A 14,970-nucleotide genomic window follows, 5' to 3' on the forward strand; every position below is an offset into this window, starting at 1 on the left:
GTTCAACTAAAAATATAATCTTCCTTGGGGATTTTCAGCAGGCTGCCACAGCGCCGCACTGCTGATTTATTCAAATGTATATTCAAGTTTTTAGGCTGACAAGAATTAGCTTCTCAACAATTTACTGGGGAAGAAAGATGGTTCCCATGTTATCAAAACGTGATTTCAGTGTGGTTTAAGCACAACTTCTCAACATGTCAATTATGTAAACGTAGAACTCCAACGTGACAATGAGGGTGGTTAGGATGGTACAAGGAGAAAAACCAAGCTGGATTCACAGGCCAAGTTGGGAAATATAATTCTAAACCACAGAAACTGAAATGCTTTTTCCAAGTCTTACATAAATCAAGAGTTCTCGGAGAGTAACCAAATGTTAACCCTAACACCATGGATTTGCTGCATGGATGGCTATGTGGGTGGTCTCACGGCCAAAGAACAGGCTTGACATAGGGGGCTCAGAGGGGTCAGTTCCTGTTCACACCAAGCAATGTCAGGTTGGCTAGGTCACATGGTTCATGACCACACCAGGGAAGTCCTGACTCTTTTAACATTGAAGACAAATGTTTTCATAGATTTCTGGAAGGAAACCTTTATTTACCTAAAATAACTATTATATATACCATTACTTTAAAAGTTGTTTCCAAAGATCTACAAACATACAGCCTTCATACCACCCAAGGAGGTACCAATTCAAGAACTCTGAAAGGCTGAGAATTGATATCTTAAAAGTTATGTTCTGTTTACCAAATAGAACTATGTGTTTCCATTTTTGTTCTTCCCACTTCTCCCTTTCCTCTTTCGTTCCTTCCTCCCTTCCATCCTTCTATCCATACATCCATCCCTTCCCCTTCCTTGAGCTTACTATAAGGCAGTAACTGTAATAATTTCAAAGGATGATGATAGTGATAATGACAATGATGACACAACTTAAAATTTATTAAGTACTCATTAGGTATCAGGTTCTATATTTTATACACATTATGTTATTTAATCCTCTCAACAACTCCAGAATGGTATTACTATCATGTCCCATCTTTGTTGATGAAGAAACTGAGAATCAGAATGATTAAGGAATTTGCCAAGGTCACCATTTCACTAAGTTGTACAACAGAGATTCAAAGCTAAGACAAAGATGAATTAGCCAAGGCTTTTGCTTCCTCTGGGGTTCAGTCTAACAGAGAAAAATCAATATAGAAAAAAAGCATCCCAAAAGTAGTCCAAGTATGATGATTGGGTACGTTGCTGATGTTCTGCAATGTGACTCATCAATTCAACTGTAGTGCTGAGGGAAAAGGAAAGAACAGGGAGGCTCTGTAGAGGCTGGGACACAAATCCACACAGTGGGCAGGTGATGGACGGGTAGCAGGGGAGATGTACAAACAAAGGCCCAGGGTCAGGATCCATAACCTGAGGGCAGAGTGTAGAGGCAGGGGGTTGGGAGAACATGGCATAAACGACAGGGGAGAAAGGATCAGGTCCCAGAGACCTGAGTGGGCCACACCAGCAAATGTAGAGCCATTGCAGCTCGGGCAGCAGGACATCACCCAACAGGACAGTGTTACAGCTGTATGTGCTGTTGAGAGTGATCCTTCCAGCAATTCAGAGGTATAAACAGCAAAATGACCCTTTGGTCTTCTTCTGTCTACTTGATAAGCATCATTTTGAGGACAAGTAGGAACTAAGGGAAATGAGCACTGACATTTGGAGTAAAAGTATAAAGACAACTGCAAATGGGAGTAGATAGCTGCCATTTCTGCTTAAACAGACCCCCAAAAGAGACACCTTCTAGATATTTGGTGAAAAACAGTCTGAGTGCCTTAATTGAGAGGATGAGCCTTTCTTCTGCAGAGTTTGTTCAACCTCCTTTACACATGTTGCAGGAAAACATTTTTCTCTTGGAGATAGAAAACTGGCTGGAAGAAGCATCTACTCTAACCTTGAAGTGACCTTAATAATCATTCCAGTAGGCAGTGGTTGTCATTTATCCTATTTAATGGACAAATCTCCTTGAGAGGCATTGTGTATTGCATGATGCATTTCCCAACTGAGGCACAGCTTTCTGATTCTCCAACCTACTATCTAAGCTGAGCTTACTAGCAGAGCAGATTTTAACCTAAGTTCTAGCCCCACTACCTACCAGCTACCATGACTTTGGTTGAGGTCCTTAATCTCTTTGAGCCTCAATTTCTTGATTAGTAAACTGTGATTAATCATTGTACCAGGCTGAACCATAAGACACTGCCATTCTTCTACCATTTTTGACCTACCCTTTGAGTCTTTGTAGGATAAAATGGGATGGTATATAAGTGCTTAGCTATGCATGGCACATGATAAATAGCTGATAAATATTAGCAATTATTATTATCATCATCATTATATGCTTCCAAGCTCTAATAATGGATTCAGTGTCTTCATTATTTAAACATTACTTACTTGTCTTATTGACCTGCTTTTCCATATGGTGATGTTTCCAAAACTCAGCACAGCACATTGTTCCACTCAAACTCTTATCTCTTCTCTTGGCCATTAAGTATCATGGGATATTTTATACAGAGAATTGAAATTAACCATGCACACAGCATTTGCTATCTATATTTATTTATCTTGAACAGACCTAACATAATCTATTTTCCAAGAAAAATGGAATGCATTTCTCATGATGAGATAGGATGCTATTAAAATGAATTACATTTCAAAGAACTGTGGGCTATATAGTCCAGGCGGTGGTAAACAATAGCCCTAGGCCAGATCCCAAATCCAAGTATTTTATAAATAAAGTTTTATTAGAACACAGCCATCCCTAGTCATTTATGTATGGTCAGTGGCTACTTTATGCTACAATGATCTCACTTAACACTCCTCAATGTACTCAACAATGGCTGAGTAGTTGCCTCAGAGACCATCTGGGTCATAAAACCAAAAATGTTTACTATCTGATTCTTTAAAGAAAAACTCTGCTGACCCATGTTTAGCCCAGTGCTTTAAGCGATCATTATTTAAAACCAGCAATGAATTACAATTATTTGCTAGAAGTAAAGATTTAAGATAAGCTCACATATGTCCTGGTGTGATGGTGAAGAATGGGAGAAAAGGAATAGCTGTATCCACCCTCCGAAGCTTGGCTTTTACTCATCCTGCAAGGGGAGGTTTTTGTGTCTTCAATTTACATAGATCACTTTGATTTCACAGAACATGATAGCAAGGGCTGAACCTAGAATTCTGTGGGGAAATCAAAAATGTTTATTTTGTGAACATTATTGTGGTTAATTCAAACGTATTTTCATGTATGCCTTAGTGATGACTTTTAATGATGGCAAAAGGGCTCACTGAATTGTTTTTCTGACAAATTTAATAGCAAAGTGACCCCTAATCAATTTAACAATTATTTTTCTCCACCGAGGATATGTTTTTGAAGATCAGCATCATATAAAGTTATCAAAAAAATCTTAAGTGTCACAACTATTATCAAGAGAAAGATGAAACGCAGGAGAAGTGAGAAGGCAAACAGTTTAATTCCAATGTCTAGCCCAGGTCCTGGCACTGTTGTGAGTGCTGAGTAAATAATGAAGTGAAGAAAAAAAATGTATAAAAGAAGGGGAGGAAGAAGGCATATGGAGTACTCCAGAATACACAAGGATTTGTAGCATTTGTAGTATGCCCCGTTGTACCTCATTTATCCAAAGCAGGATGCTCTTAAGGCTACTCTAATCATCTGAAAAAGATGCCTAAAGCCAGAGAAACAGACAGAAAAAATCAAAGAAAATAGAACTGGGGCATTTACTCTGGAAGAAAACTGTGAAGCATCCTCAGGTCCATGGCTTTGCATCAGTGTAAAATACAGAATAACAAAGAGGCCGGGCAAGGCAGCTCACGCCTGTAATCCTAGCACTTTGGGAGGCTGAGGCAGAAGGATTATTTCAGCTCAGGAGTTTGAGACCAGCTTGAGCAAGGGCAAGAGCCCATATCTACTAAAAATGGAAAAATTAGCTGGGCGTTGTGGCAGGTACCTGTAGTCCCAGCTACTTGGGAAGCTGAGCCAAGACGACGGCTTGAGCCCAGGAGTCTGAGGTTGCATTGAGCTATGATGACACCACTGCACTCTACTCAGGGCAACAGAGCAAGACTGTGTCTCAAAAAAAAAAAAAAAAAAAAAAAAGAATAACAAAGAGCAGGAAAAAAAAATAGTCGGTAGAATGAAAAGTACTTTGTGAAGCATTACTATAGTAACAATCATTTTTGTTTGGCTCTTGTCATGCTTGTCACACAGGCAATTTGAAGCTCATTTCCCCTCTTCTCTTAGTGGCCAGGTATCTCAAAACTCATTCTTAGGCTGAAGTTTTAATAACCGTGAAAGCCCTTATGAGATCCACACTTCCTCTCTAATCATATCTTACCAATCCACATTTACCCCCTTCACCTGTTTAGAGTTCTTATTTCTATCTCATCATACTATATATATTCTTACAAACCTTTCAGATCATTTTAGGATCAAGATAAGAAATAAATGCATATTAACAATAGCCATAGGCTTCATAAACAGAGATGTATCTGATAATTTCCTGCATTAGGGCTATTACTAATCAACAACACCCTTGCAAAGCATAGATGAAAATCTACTTTACACAGATTTGGAAGGTGAGGCCCAGAGATTTTAAGGACTTTGTCAAAGGCCACACAGCCAGTAGGCAGTAGAGCTGGAATTTAAACCTAAGTTCAGCTGACCCCCTCAAACCTATTTTTTCCATTATGCCAGGGGTTAGCATACTATGGCTCTTGGTAAATCTAGCACATTGCCTGTTCTGTAAATAAAGTTTTATTGGAACACAGCCATGATCACCCATTTGCACAGTGTTCAACGGCAGAAATGAGCTGTTGCAACAGAGATCTTAATGGCCTGAAAAATCTAAAGTATTTACTTTCTGGCCCTTTGTAGAAGAGTTTACTGAACCCTGTACTGTACAATACTACTTTGAGTTAGTATTTTGTTTAATAAGGGATGAGAATGTATGATCTATTTTTAAAAAGTATTTCTTAAAGAATTATATAAAAAGATTGAATGTCTAAAGAGTTAAGTTTCAGAAGACAAAAAAATTTACTTGCAAGGGAAGTATTCTTCCCTGATGTTTCTAGATAGACTAATGTTTCACAGTATGATTTTTCAAGATGGAAAATGTATGGGATGGGAAAAAATTACTTGTAGACTTTTCAAAAATTTCCTAAAAAATCATAATTAAGATCTAGATTTAGAGCATTCATTATAGCTAAAATCTGCCTCTCTGTTTTCCTTTTCTTTTCATTTTCATACTGTGTAGAAAAGCAAAGCAACATGATCTTCTGTTAGGCAAACCAAAAATGGATTTCTCATGTTGAGCAAGGAATAATGCAGATATGTTGGCTAAAACATTATTCTTAAAATTGAGCTAGGGAGAAGAAGAAAGATTAATCTGTAATTTACACATTGGTCTTCAGGGTAATTTATCCCTCAAAAGTTGGAATTTATTTATAATTTATAGCCTACCCACTTCCATAGAAGGATTTGAGACAGCAAAATTTGAAATACGAATCCAAGAATATTATATCTGGGATTAGTATATTCAAGTTCTGAAAGTAATTTAGCAGAAAGTGAAAATAAATAACTTCGTTAAAAATTTTCTCCTTGAATGTTTAAAAAGTAAAGAAAGAATAGAAAACTGTTATTTTAACTGGTTTTTAAAAAACATCATTATTCTATATTATCTTCTAAGAGAAACAAAGCCTAACTTCTTTAAATTATACTGGAGACAGAAAGTGTAGAAGAGAAATAGAAGTCCACAATCAAAAATAAAGTTCTAAAAACCTTTAGAATCGCATAATTATTTTAATATAAATTTCCTATCAATTTCAATGAATTTCCAGGAAGAATTAAAATCTTTGGTCAATATTATAAGAGCTGAATGGTAAGTGGAATCTAAGGAGTGAATGTCCTGTATTACATGCCATCACCAACTTTTAAATTCTAGGATTGGAATCCAGGCATCTGTTTTGTCAGGGACATGTGGAACTCGAACTAGAAAGTGGTTTTTGAAGAAGGAAAAAGTATTATAGAGCCCCTAGTTCCAGAAGCTGTTGAAATCTCCTAGACCCTGTTCAAAATGTGTACTTTTCAGCAAACTAAGCAGCTACAACAAGGAATGAAAATGTGCAAAAGCATCACAAAAAATATACTGCTGCTTCTGAGTCTGTCACAGAAAATCCCAATATTTGTTGTGATCGATTAGAAAGGGTTCCCAGTCTTTGTGCTCTGATGGATGCCTCTGTCTGCCAGGCAGTGTGGAGTCTGGCTCCACTCCAGGACTGCAGTTGAAACAAAAATATCCTTCAAAACTCAGTTTGGGTGGGACTTGCCACAGGCTTTGGTTTGGTTTGGAACTTTCCAGTAATGCCCAAAATAATTTGACCTGAGCCACACTGGCCGTGGACCACCACTGCCGCTAACTCTGGGGAGAACTATCTGGGAGCAGGCTGAGGCTTCCACGGCTGACCACCCAGAAGAGAAGTGGAGAATAACTGGATAAATGAATGAAAATGGGAGTGGGAAAACAAGGGGAGAGAGGGAAGGGGAGGGAAGAGGTCAGGACTTGCTGAGCTTTAAGAAAACAGGCTTTGGCAACCAGGCCTATGTGTCCCCTTGAGGGGAAACTACACCACCACCTAGGAAGTACTCTAACCAAGACATTAAACATGAAGTTGATGAAGTCTCTTTCACAGGAAACTCGGGAGACAAAAGATTATGTTAAATGACACCCCAGGGATGCAATCATCAAAGTAGAGACTACAGAAATCTCTAGAGGACAACCTGGTCCCATAAACAAATAAGTTGCATTTTAAAAAAGAAAGGTTTTAAAGGAAAAAAACACTGAGGGAAAATCTACTAATTAAAATGTATTAGCTGGGCACGGTGGTACATGCCTGTAATCCCGGCTACCCAGGAGACTCGGCGGGGAGGATCACTTAAGCTCAGAACTTCGAGACTAGTCTGGGTAACATAGCCAGACCCTGTCTTTAAAAAAGAATTTTTAAGAAATACATTGACCTTATTTGAATCCTGATTCAAACAATCCGTGAGAGAAAGAGGGAGGAAGAGAAGAAAGGAGGGAGGAAGGGGAGCGAGAATAGAAATGTTTGTTGTTTTAAATTGTTTTAAGCCACTCTATTTTGGAGTAATTTGTTACTCAGCAGTACATAACCAATACAGAAATCCATACTGAAAAATATATAACTGAAGATGGAGAAGCAAGAAAAAGAGGAGTCATTTTGGATTCAGACAGATTTGGGGTCAAATGCTGGATCAACCACTGCTAAACTTGGAAAAGTGACTTAGGTGCTCTGTGCTTCAACCTTTTAATTTGTAAAATGGAGATAATCATGGCTAATGTCCAGGGTTATTGTAAGAAAGGAAAGAGAGGATACATGTATTAAACAAAAAGTTGGCTAGCAACTATTGTTTATATAATCATGATTAGCAGTGCTCATTCTAAATGAGCCTCCTTGGCTGGGCACGGTGGCTCATGCCTGTAATCCTATCACCCTGGGAGGCCAAAGCAGGAGGACTGCTTGAACTCAGGAGTTTGAGACCAGCCTGAGCAAGAGCGAGACCCCGTCACTACTAAAAATAGAAAAATTAGCCAGGCGTCGTGGCAAGAGCCTGTAGTCCCAGCTACTTGTGAGGCTGAGGCAAGAGGATTGCTTGAGCCCAGGAGTTTGAAGTTGCAGTGAGCTATGAAGCCACCGCACTCTACCTAGGGCAACAAAGCAAGACTCTGTCTCAAACAACAACAACAACAATAAATAAATTAGCTTCCTCATCCCCTACAAAGCCCCCCAGAAAAAGAAGATGGTATCCAACAAGAGGCTGACTCCACATCTCCCGATGGCAGGCAGCTGGAGTGTAGTCGCACAGCATAATGAACTGCATTTCCCACTAGTGTTTGCACTGAGCATCTGTTTCTACCCTTTTTGGTCTAAGACTATACTATGCACTGAATATCCCAGGGCAGGGAAACACACTTGTGCCGGCACATGAACCGAGGGGATATGCACAGGAAAACGAAGCCTGATAACATGCTTGGCTTGCTCGTATATAGGCTCTGAAAGGGCATATTAAATGGGGGCATCCACATAGAATTTAAATGTAGGGGGTTTTCCTCTCCTCTGTGCAACAGCGTGAAAGAGACTGGTTCTGAACTGGCAGCCTCTCTTTCATTTGTCATTATGTTTTACACACAAGGAAATTTTAATGTCTGAAGATGGGGGGTGATGATAAGAATAGAGTTACATGTGTTTCTCTGGCAGCCCAGTCACCAGCACTTAAACTCACTTCTGACAGTTCTCAGAATCTAAAGACCTGTAAGTACTAAACTGTCATCTGCCTATCCATGAGAGATTTCACTTTGGCAGTATTTCAAAAGTAAAATCGCTTGCTTTCTTATGCATATTTTCACCACAATATTTCTCTAAGCCATGTAAAATCCTGTACTCTCAGGAGACACATGCAAAGAAGTTTGTGCTACAGAGTGTTCTAAAAGGAAAATCGCCCTTGTTTCTGAACTTAGATGTATAAAAACTCAAAGGCCTGTGCTAAACTCTAGGATTAGGGCAAACTGGGTGATAGTTTCCTCCATGGGTTTGAGCTTGGTGCTTGCAAAAGGCACTTGAATTTGATGATTTCTGAACTACTTAATGGTTAAAAACTAATGGTCCGGTTAAGGCGTGGAAGATGATCCTATTATGTAACAGTTGGCTCTCCTCAGCAGAGCCGCTCACTTCTAGAGCTTTCTGACACTGGGATTGGGGACAGAAAGCCATCCTGCAGCAGTGAATGTAAGATCTCGCATGGTATCAGGGAGGGAGCGAGAGTCAGAACCAGACTGACGTCTATGTCTGCCACCAACCTGCAAAGCGACCCTGTGAAAGTCACTCACATTCACTGAGTGTGTCAGTTTCTCTCACGTTTAAAATGAAAGACAGTGTGGTGGTGAAGTAGGAGCCCTCGAGAACCTAACTCAGCCCCCTAATGACCATGTGCCCTGGATAGATGACTTATCTTGTCTGGCCTCACTTTCCTCATCTGTATAGCACAGATGATAATAGTGCCTACCCCAAAGGATTGCTTTGAGAATTAAATCAGAAAATGCATGCAAAATATTCTCAGTGTGTGGCCCGTAATCAGCCCTCGATGGGCTGCTACCTCTGCTGTTGTTATTATCATTATGCTTCCCTCCCAAACAGTCACAGACGTATGAGGTTGAGGAGTCAGCCATTAGTAACAAAACACTGCTTGCTGACAACTGAGATGAGGGCTGGTTTGAGGTTAACTTAGCTTCCAATAGCCACCACTCTCCTCCCAGAGCTGAGAAGAATGCCTGGGGCTTTGGAGACACTCATTAAGTGTGTGTTAAGTGAGAACAAGTGGATAAATGAATGATGAAGGAATCACTGAACAAATGTCTTGAAAGCTACTGTTGTACCCTGACTTGAGGTTCTCCGAGAGCTCTGGCAAGGGACTGCAGCTACCAATCACCAAGCGCTGCAAAGAGCGCCCAGTAAGGCTCACTCAGATCTGCTAGCTGCTGGGGGGTGTTACCTAACTGCTCCTATGAGCGAGCCCAGGGCCAGCAGTTCGGAGACAGTGCAACTCTCACTAAAGACTGACTCTGCCCAGAGACCTCAAGGACTCTGCCCATAGACCCACTTGCTTGCGCCAGAAATAGCCTTAAAGAGCACATATTTTAACAGTCTGGAAAAGCAGAGTTAGAAACTAAGGGAGACACAAGAAAAACTGGACTGGACAGATTTGTGGGGTCAGCGCCATACAGTTCTATCCGAATATTTGGTTTAAGATTCCTTCCTTCACATTCTTTATCTGCTTGGAGAACTGTAAAACTAAGCTCTTCAACAGAGCCTGACCCAAAGACAGCTTGTCATTTATTAGAGTTCTCCAAATGCGGTGGTTCTGGTGCCAGTTGCATAATTACCTTATCCTTGGCACCACCTGTGCTGTTATTAACTTAATCCTCATGTTTGAATCAACTCACTGAAAAAAAGTAAATGAAGTTATTTGTTAATGAAATTTAAACCACTATGTTAAATGAGGAACCAGGATTGCTCACCCTAAATAGGAGTAAAAATAAACACTTGGAAATAAAATATTATAATTATAATATAGCTAGCCATGATTGCTTTCCTTAGTTTGGGATTTGAGGACCCCCCTCCCCTCTGCTCTCAGGGCCTCTCTCTCTCTGTCTCTCTCCTGTCTCTGTTAGAAAGGGATGTTAGCACATAGGCTTTCTCTTTCAGAAATTCTGAAATACTAAAAAAGAAGTAATTTTTTCACTAACCAAGTCCACATTTTTGGAATCATGTCCATGCCCTACATCAGATCACCAAAGGCTTTGAAAACAGGAGATCTCTCTCATACTCAGATTCTCTGCCTCCCTGTTGTAATGGATAACTGAGCTTATTTGTTCCTGAATGCAATTAAAATATATTTTTCCTTAGTTCTGAGAGGTACTGCAAAAATGTCTATAATCAGGATGCATCTTACAATTGTCTCGCTTTTATTAGCCACTTTTACTAGTGCTTTAATAGTATCTTTTCTTTTTTTGTCTGGGAAGCTGTTATTAGATTGATGACACATCTCATAATGAGGGTGACTAAGAGTCAAGAAAATATGGTTCACCTTAACAGGGCCACGTAAATGAGCCTCTTGTTTGGACGCTGAGACAACACAACAGCCTTGCTTTCTCCCAGTTGTGTTCATCTGATAAAGACATTATAATAGCAAGAAATTATGATCTATAACCCTCCACTGGAACACTCACACATTCTTGGCCTTGAACGCTTCAGCAAAATGCTGTACGCTACGGAGCAGAGCGAGGTCCAGGGTCATTGCTTCTACCTTGGCTTTATGCTGGAATGAAAGAAAATAAAAAGAAATGATAAATAACAGCAAGTTTAGTTCATGGTATCAAGTTACAGTAAATGTGTTATGGAATATGTCAGAATTCCCTTGCTTAATATTAGACGCCCAGAGAGAATATAAATCACCAGAATGAATGGAAGAACAAGGCTTTTACTGCCAATTTTGGGGAGGATGTGAGGCTGGGATTCTGCTAAACCTGCGGGCTGAGGGTTATGCTGGGTTTCGTTCAGCACACAGAACAGGCACCAAAGGGTCTTCGAGCTCACATTATCTCCTCTCAGTCTGCGTCCTAAAAGGCTATAACACCAGGACAAAGCCTGGCTCATGCAAAGACGCACTGGACAACAGTGTAACCTCAAAAGCTGCCATCCAGGTTCTGAAATGTTTCTGCTAAGACTGCATTAAAAATTAAAGGCAATTCATTTATAGAAAGTACAAAAGCAGGCAAGACTCATTTTTACCAATGGACCCTGATGGACCCAGATCCCATAGAGAACCCTGGCTTAGTAACCCAAAAAACTCTATAGATAGGTGGGGCACATATTGTTAATAATAATAATACTGTTAATAATAGCTACTGTATATTCAGAGCCTACCCTGGGCTGGGCATTTACAGACACCATCTCATTTAATGCTCACAACAACTAAAAGACAGGCAATGTTTTCTTGTGATCTTACAAGAGATCACAGAGCTAAGAAGCTGGGGGTAAGAAAGGACCCCAAGTCAGTCTGAGGCCAAAGCCCAAGTTTCCTCCTGGCACGAAACCAGAAGACTGGAGAGCTCAGGATTTGAAACAATCACGTTCCACTGGACAGGGTCCTTGTGGCATAATCCTGGAAGGATAAATCTTAGGGTTGTCCTTCCAACTTGTCTTGTGCTTATAGGGCTCTCCCAACTTTTAAGTCTGGATGGACTTCGGAGTGGGAGATTAAATACTATCACTACCTAGACCTAGCTCCTCCAAAGGACATAAAGCCAAGAATGTCGGGGCACCTGCCTGTTTAGGTAAGAAGAGTCCCATAAAATAAACAGTTGACTTGGGAATTCTAGTCTAGACTATGATACTTAAGTAAGACTAAGGAGAATGTGATACCATTTGGATGCTATGAAGGGGGACACAAATGGCACTGCTGAGAACATCCTCCATCCAAATTGTCTCATTCAGGGAAGCTCACAGGAGCTGTGCTGAGAGGTTCAGTGTATCTGTGGCTGGTTTATCTTGGCCACCTAAGTCCTGGGCTCTAACACAAATCCTAAGCTTTGGACAATAAACATCAGGCAGTGGCAGCTGGAAAGCACACTGATTTGGGGCCATTTAACATTGCTAAGCCTCAGTCTCCTCTTTTGTAGAAGGTGAACATTAATGATCTAGTCACAGGATTGTGAGAATAAGTGTAAAGCCCCTAACATCCTATCTGGAAGAGAGAAGGTATTTAATAAATTTAACTAGAAGAACAGAAGTCTATTGTGCCAAATTCTTGCTCTGATGCCACTTGGTGATAAATGGTAGTTTGTGAGGGTTACAGAACCATGCAGTGGATAGATTGACGTTAATCATGTCCAGATATCTTCACCGAAGACCACATCAGACCAGATCACCGACTGTTAGATCCTGGAGAATCTCCGTCATACCTACTAACAAAGCCTGATTTTAAGGAAAGGTGGTATAAAGCGATTAAATTCTTTCTCCAAACTGTAACAGTGTATCACTGGCAAAGGCACTACTGGATGATGTAGATTTTAGTTCTTAGTCTTGGATAACAACAGCAGATGCTCAAATGTGCAGATTTTGGAATGATGAGGAGAAGAATTAACTAGGTGCAGGAAAAGGAAAACATGGCAACCACGGATTTTGTGAGTTTCCTAAGACCAGGGAATGACAAAGGTGGAGAGTGTGCTGAAAGGTGAGGCCATGCCCCTCATCCTATAGGAAGAAAACTGCCGGCAAGAGGAGCAAAAGCACAGAGTGAGCACACGTCCTGTGTAGAAGCACAGAACCACACATGTGCCCCATCTGAGAAACTGACGTTTTTCTGATGGTCAAAAATCTCTCTGGAGTGCAGAGATTCCCATGCCTCATAAACATTTCACTACTTAATTTGACATTCAAAGTTAGCAAATAAAGTGGCCTTCCATCCTCAACTTACCTCCTCTGGTCCCCACCCCACTTCACTTGCACATGACACGCACTGCCACACGCAGATTCTTACAGAAATGTGAATGTGTCACAAGAGAAGGTGGTAGTAAAGAGATTGTGCCTTTCAGCCAAGCCCCCACTGGAAACCACGAGGTGTATGCAGGCTACATATTATAAAGACATTTGTACCTATCCAACCCCCCCCCATAAAACAGGGAGAACATTCCCAGATGGTGACCCCAAAGCAATATTTCAACAAAAATAATAGCATGCCCAAGTAGCCCATATAGTCTTCTATATATGTGACTTACAATTGGTACGTTTCCTTTGGTTCTCCCCCTTCACTTCAAAATAAAACACAGAGCTGCCACTACCAATAAGAGCAAAATCAGAACATACACCTCTAAGGGGACAAGAGGTCACAAGCCATCAAGTAGTTCAACAGACTAATCCGCAAGCTGTGGGTTACTAGGCTCCTGGGGATAGTGATTCCAGTCCACACGCTATTATTCAGGTAATTCTCCTGCCCTAGGTATCAAGTTTCCTGTTTCTTCTACTGACCCTTAGAAATGTGTAAAAACTGTATGCAATACAGTAAGTCCAGGGGAGGAAAAATGTAGCTTTTAGAATGAGGGTGTGTGTATGTATTTATGTGTGTGTTGGGGAGTTTGGACTTCCAATTGTCTAACAAACTTTGCAGCTTTACAGAAATGTCTGTAATGGTAGGTGCTCTAAATTGGAATGTGTTGGCTGACAGATTGCTAACAGAACCCATTTTTGAGGTCCAAATTGTCGATTGTTAGGTGAGGACAAGAGATCTGATCTGCCAATGTGAGACTTCTGCCTTGTCTGGCAGTGAATCTACAACTCACTGTAATTCATTTTCTTGGTTTAACTCATGAACTTTTTGTTGTTGTTAACTTTTATCTGTAACTAGTTATAGACTCACAAGAAATGGCCAGAATGGTACAGAGAACATTCATAAATCCATCATCCAGCTTCCCCAATGTTGACATCTTACATATACATAGTACATTGGCAAAACCCAAAAATCAACGTTGGCACAACGCAATTTTTTAGACCACAATCATTACTGAGATTTCACCAGTTTGGGAATGCATTCTTTTTCTTTTCTTTGGTGTATCTTTATGCACAGTTCTACGACATTTCATTATACATACAGATTCATATAACCACCACCACATTCAAGACACAAAACTGTTCTATCACTGCCAAGGAAACCATGACATTCATTAAGAGGTGTTAGAATTAGCGCACACTATCTGGAACACGACCAGTTTCAGCCTTATTTGGCCAGAGCCTGCTCTCTGGATTGGCAAAACAAACAAACAAAAACTGCTTTGTACCTCCGAATGGCCAAGAGGACGTGGTCTAAATTCCTAAGTATGGCTCACAAGATCCTCTGTATCAAGCAGGATGTGCTGCAGTAAGGAACAACCCCCAAATCTCCACGTATTAAAACCACCCAAGATTATTAGGCACTCACACTCCAATCCCATCCCAGGTTGGTGGGCTCATATTAATTGTAGTTAGCCAGGGGCCCAGGTCAATGGAGCCTCCACCACCTATAACATTCCAGCATGTGGAAGGGAATGCCGTGAGTTGCGTGTGGGATCTCAAAGGCTTCCATTTGGCAGTGACAAGCATCACTTCTGCTCACATTTCAGTGACAGAGAAAGCAATGTGGCTGTGCCTAGCTTCAAGAAAATGCAATCCTCCATGTGGGGGACAAATGGAAATGTATAGTGAGGAACCGTAACACACAGTCCACGACTTGGTCCCTGTCTACCTCTCCAGGCTTATTTCAAGCCACTTCCTGTTTCACACTCACATTAATTATAAAAAAAAAAA

General features: G+C 40.6%; 1 protein-coding gene across 3 annotated transcripts in view; it reads right to left on the bottom strand.

Moving 5' to 3' along the window:
* Nucleotides 1-14,970, bottom strand: part of WWOX (WW domain containing oxidoreductase) — a 903,487-nt gene that overhangs the window by 657,764 nt on the left and 230,753 nt on the right. For all 3 annotated transcript variants that reach the window (XM_045533587.1, XM_045533588.1, XM_045533589.1), the window contains exon 6: nucleotides 10,860-10,948. In XM_045533587.1, coding sequence (XP_045389543.1) covers nucleotides 10,860-10,948 — 89 coding nt within the window. The remainder of the gene's footprint in view (nucleotides 1-10,859; nucleotides 10,949-14,970) is intronic.

The sequence above is a fragment of the Lemur catta genome, chromosome 20 (assembly GCF_020740605.2).
Source record: "Lemur catta isolate mLemCat1 chromosome 20, mLemCat1.pri, whole genome shotgun sequence".
Taxonomy (NCBI): Eukaryota; Metazoa; Chordata; class Mammalia; order Primates; family Lemuridae; genus Lemur; species Lemur catta.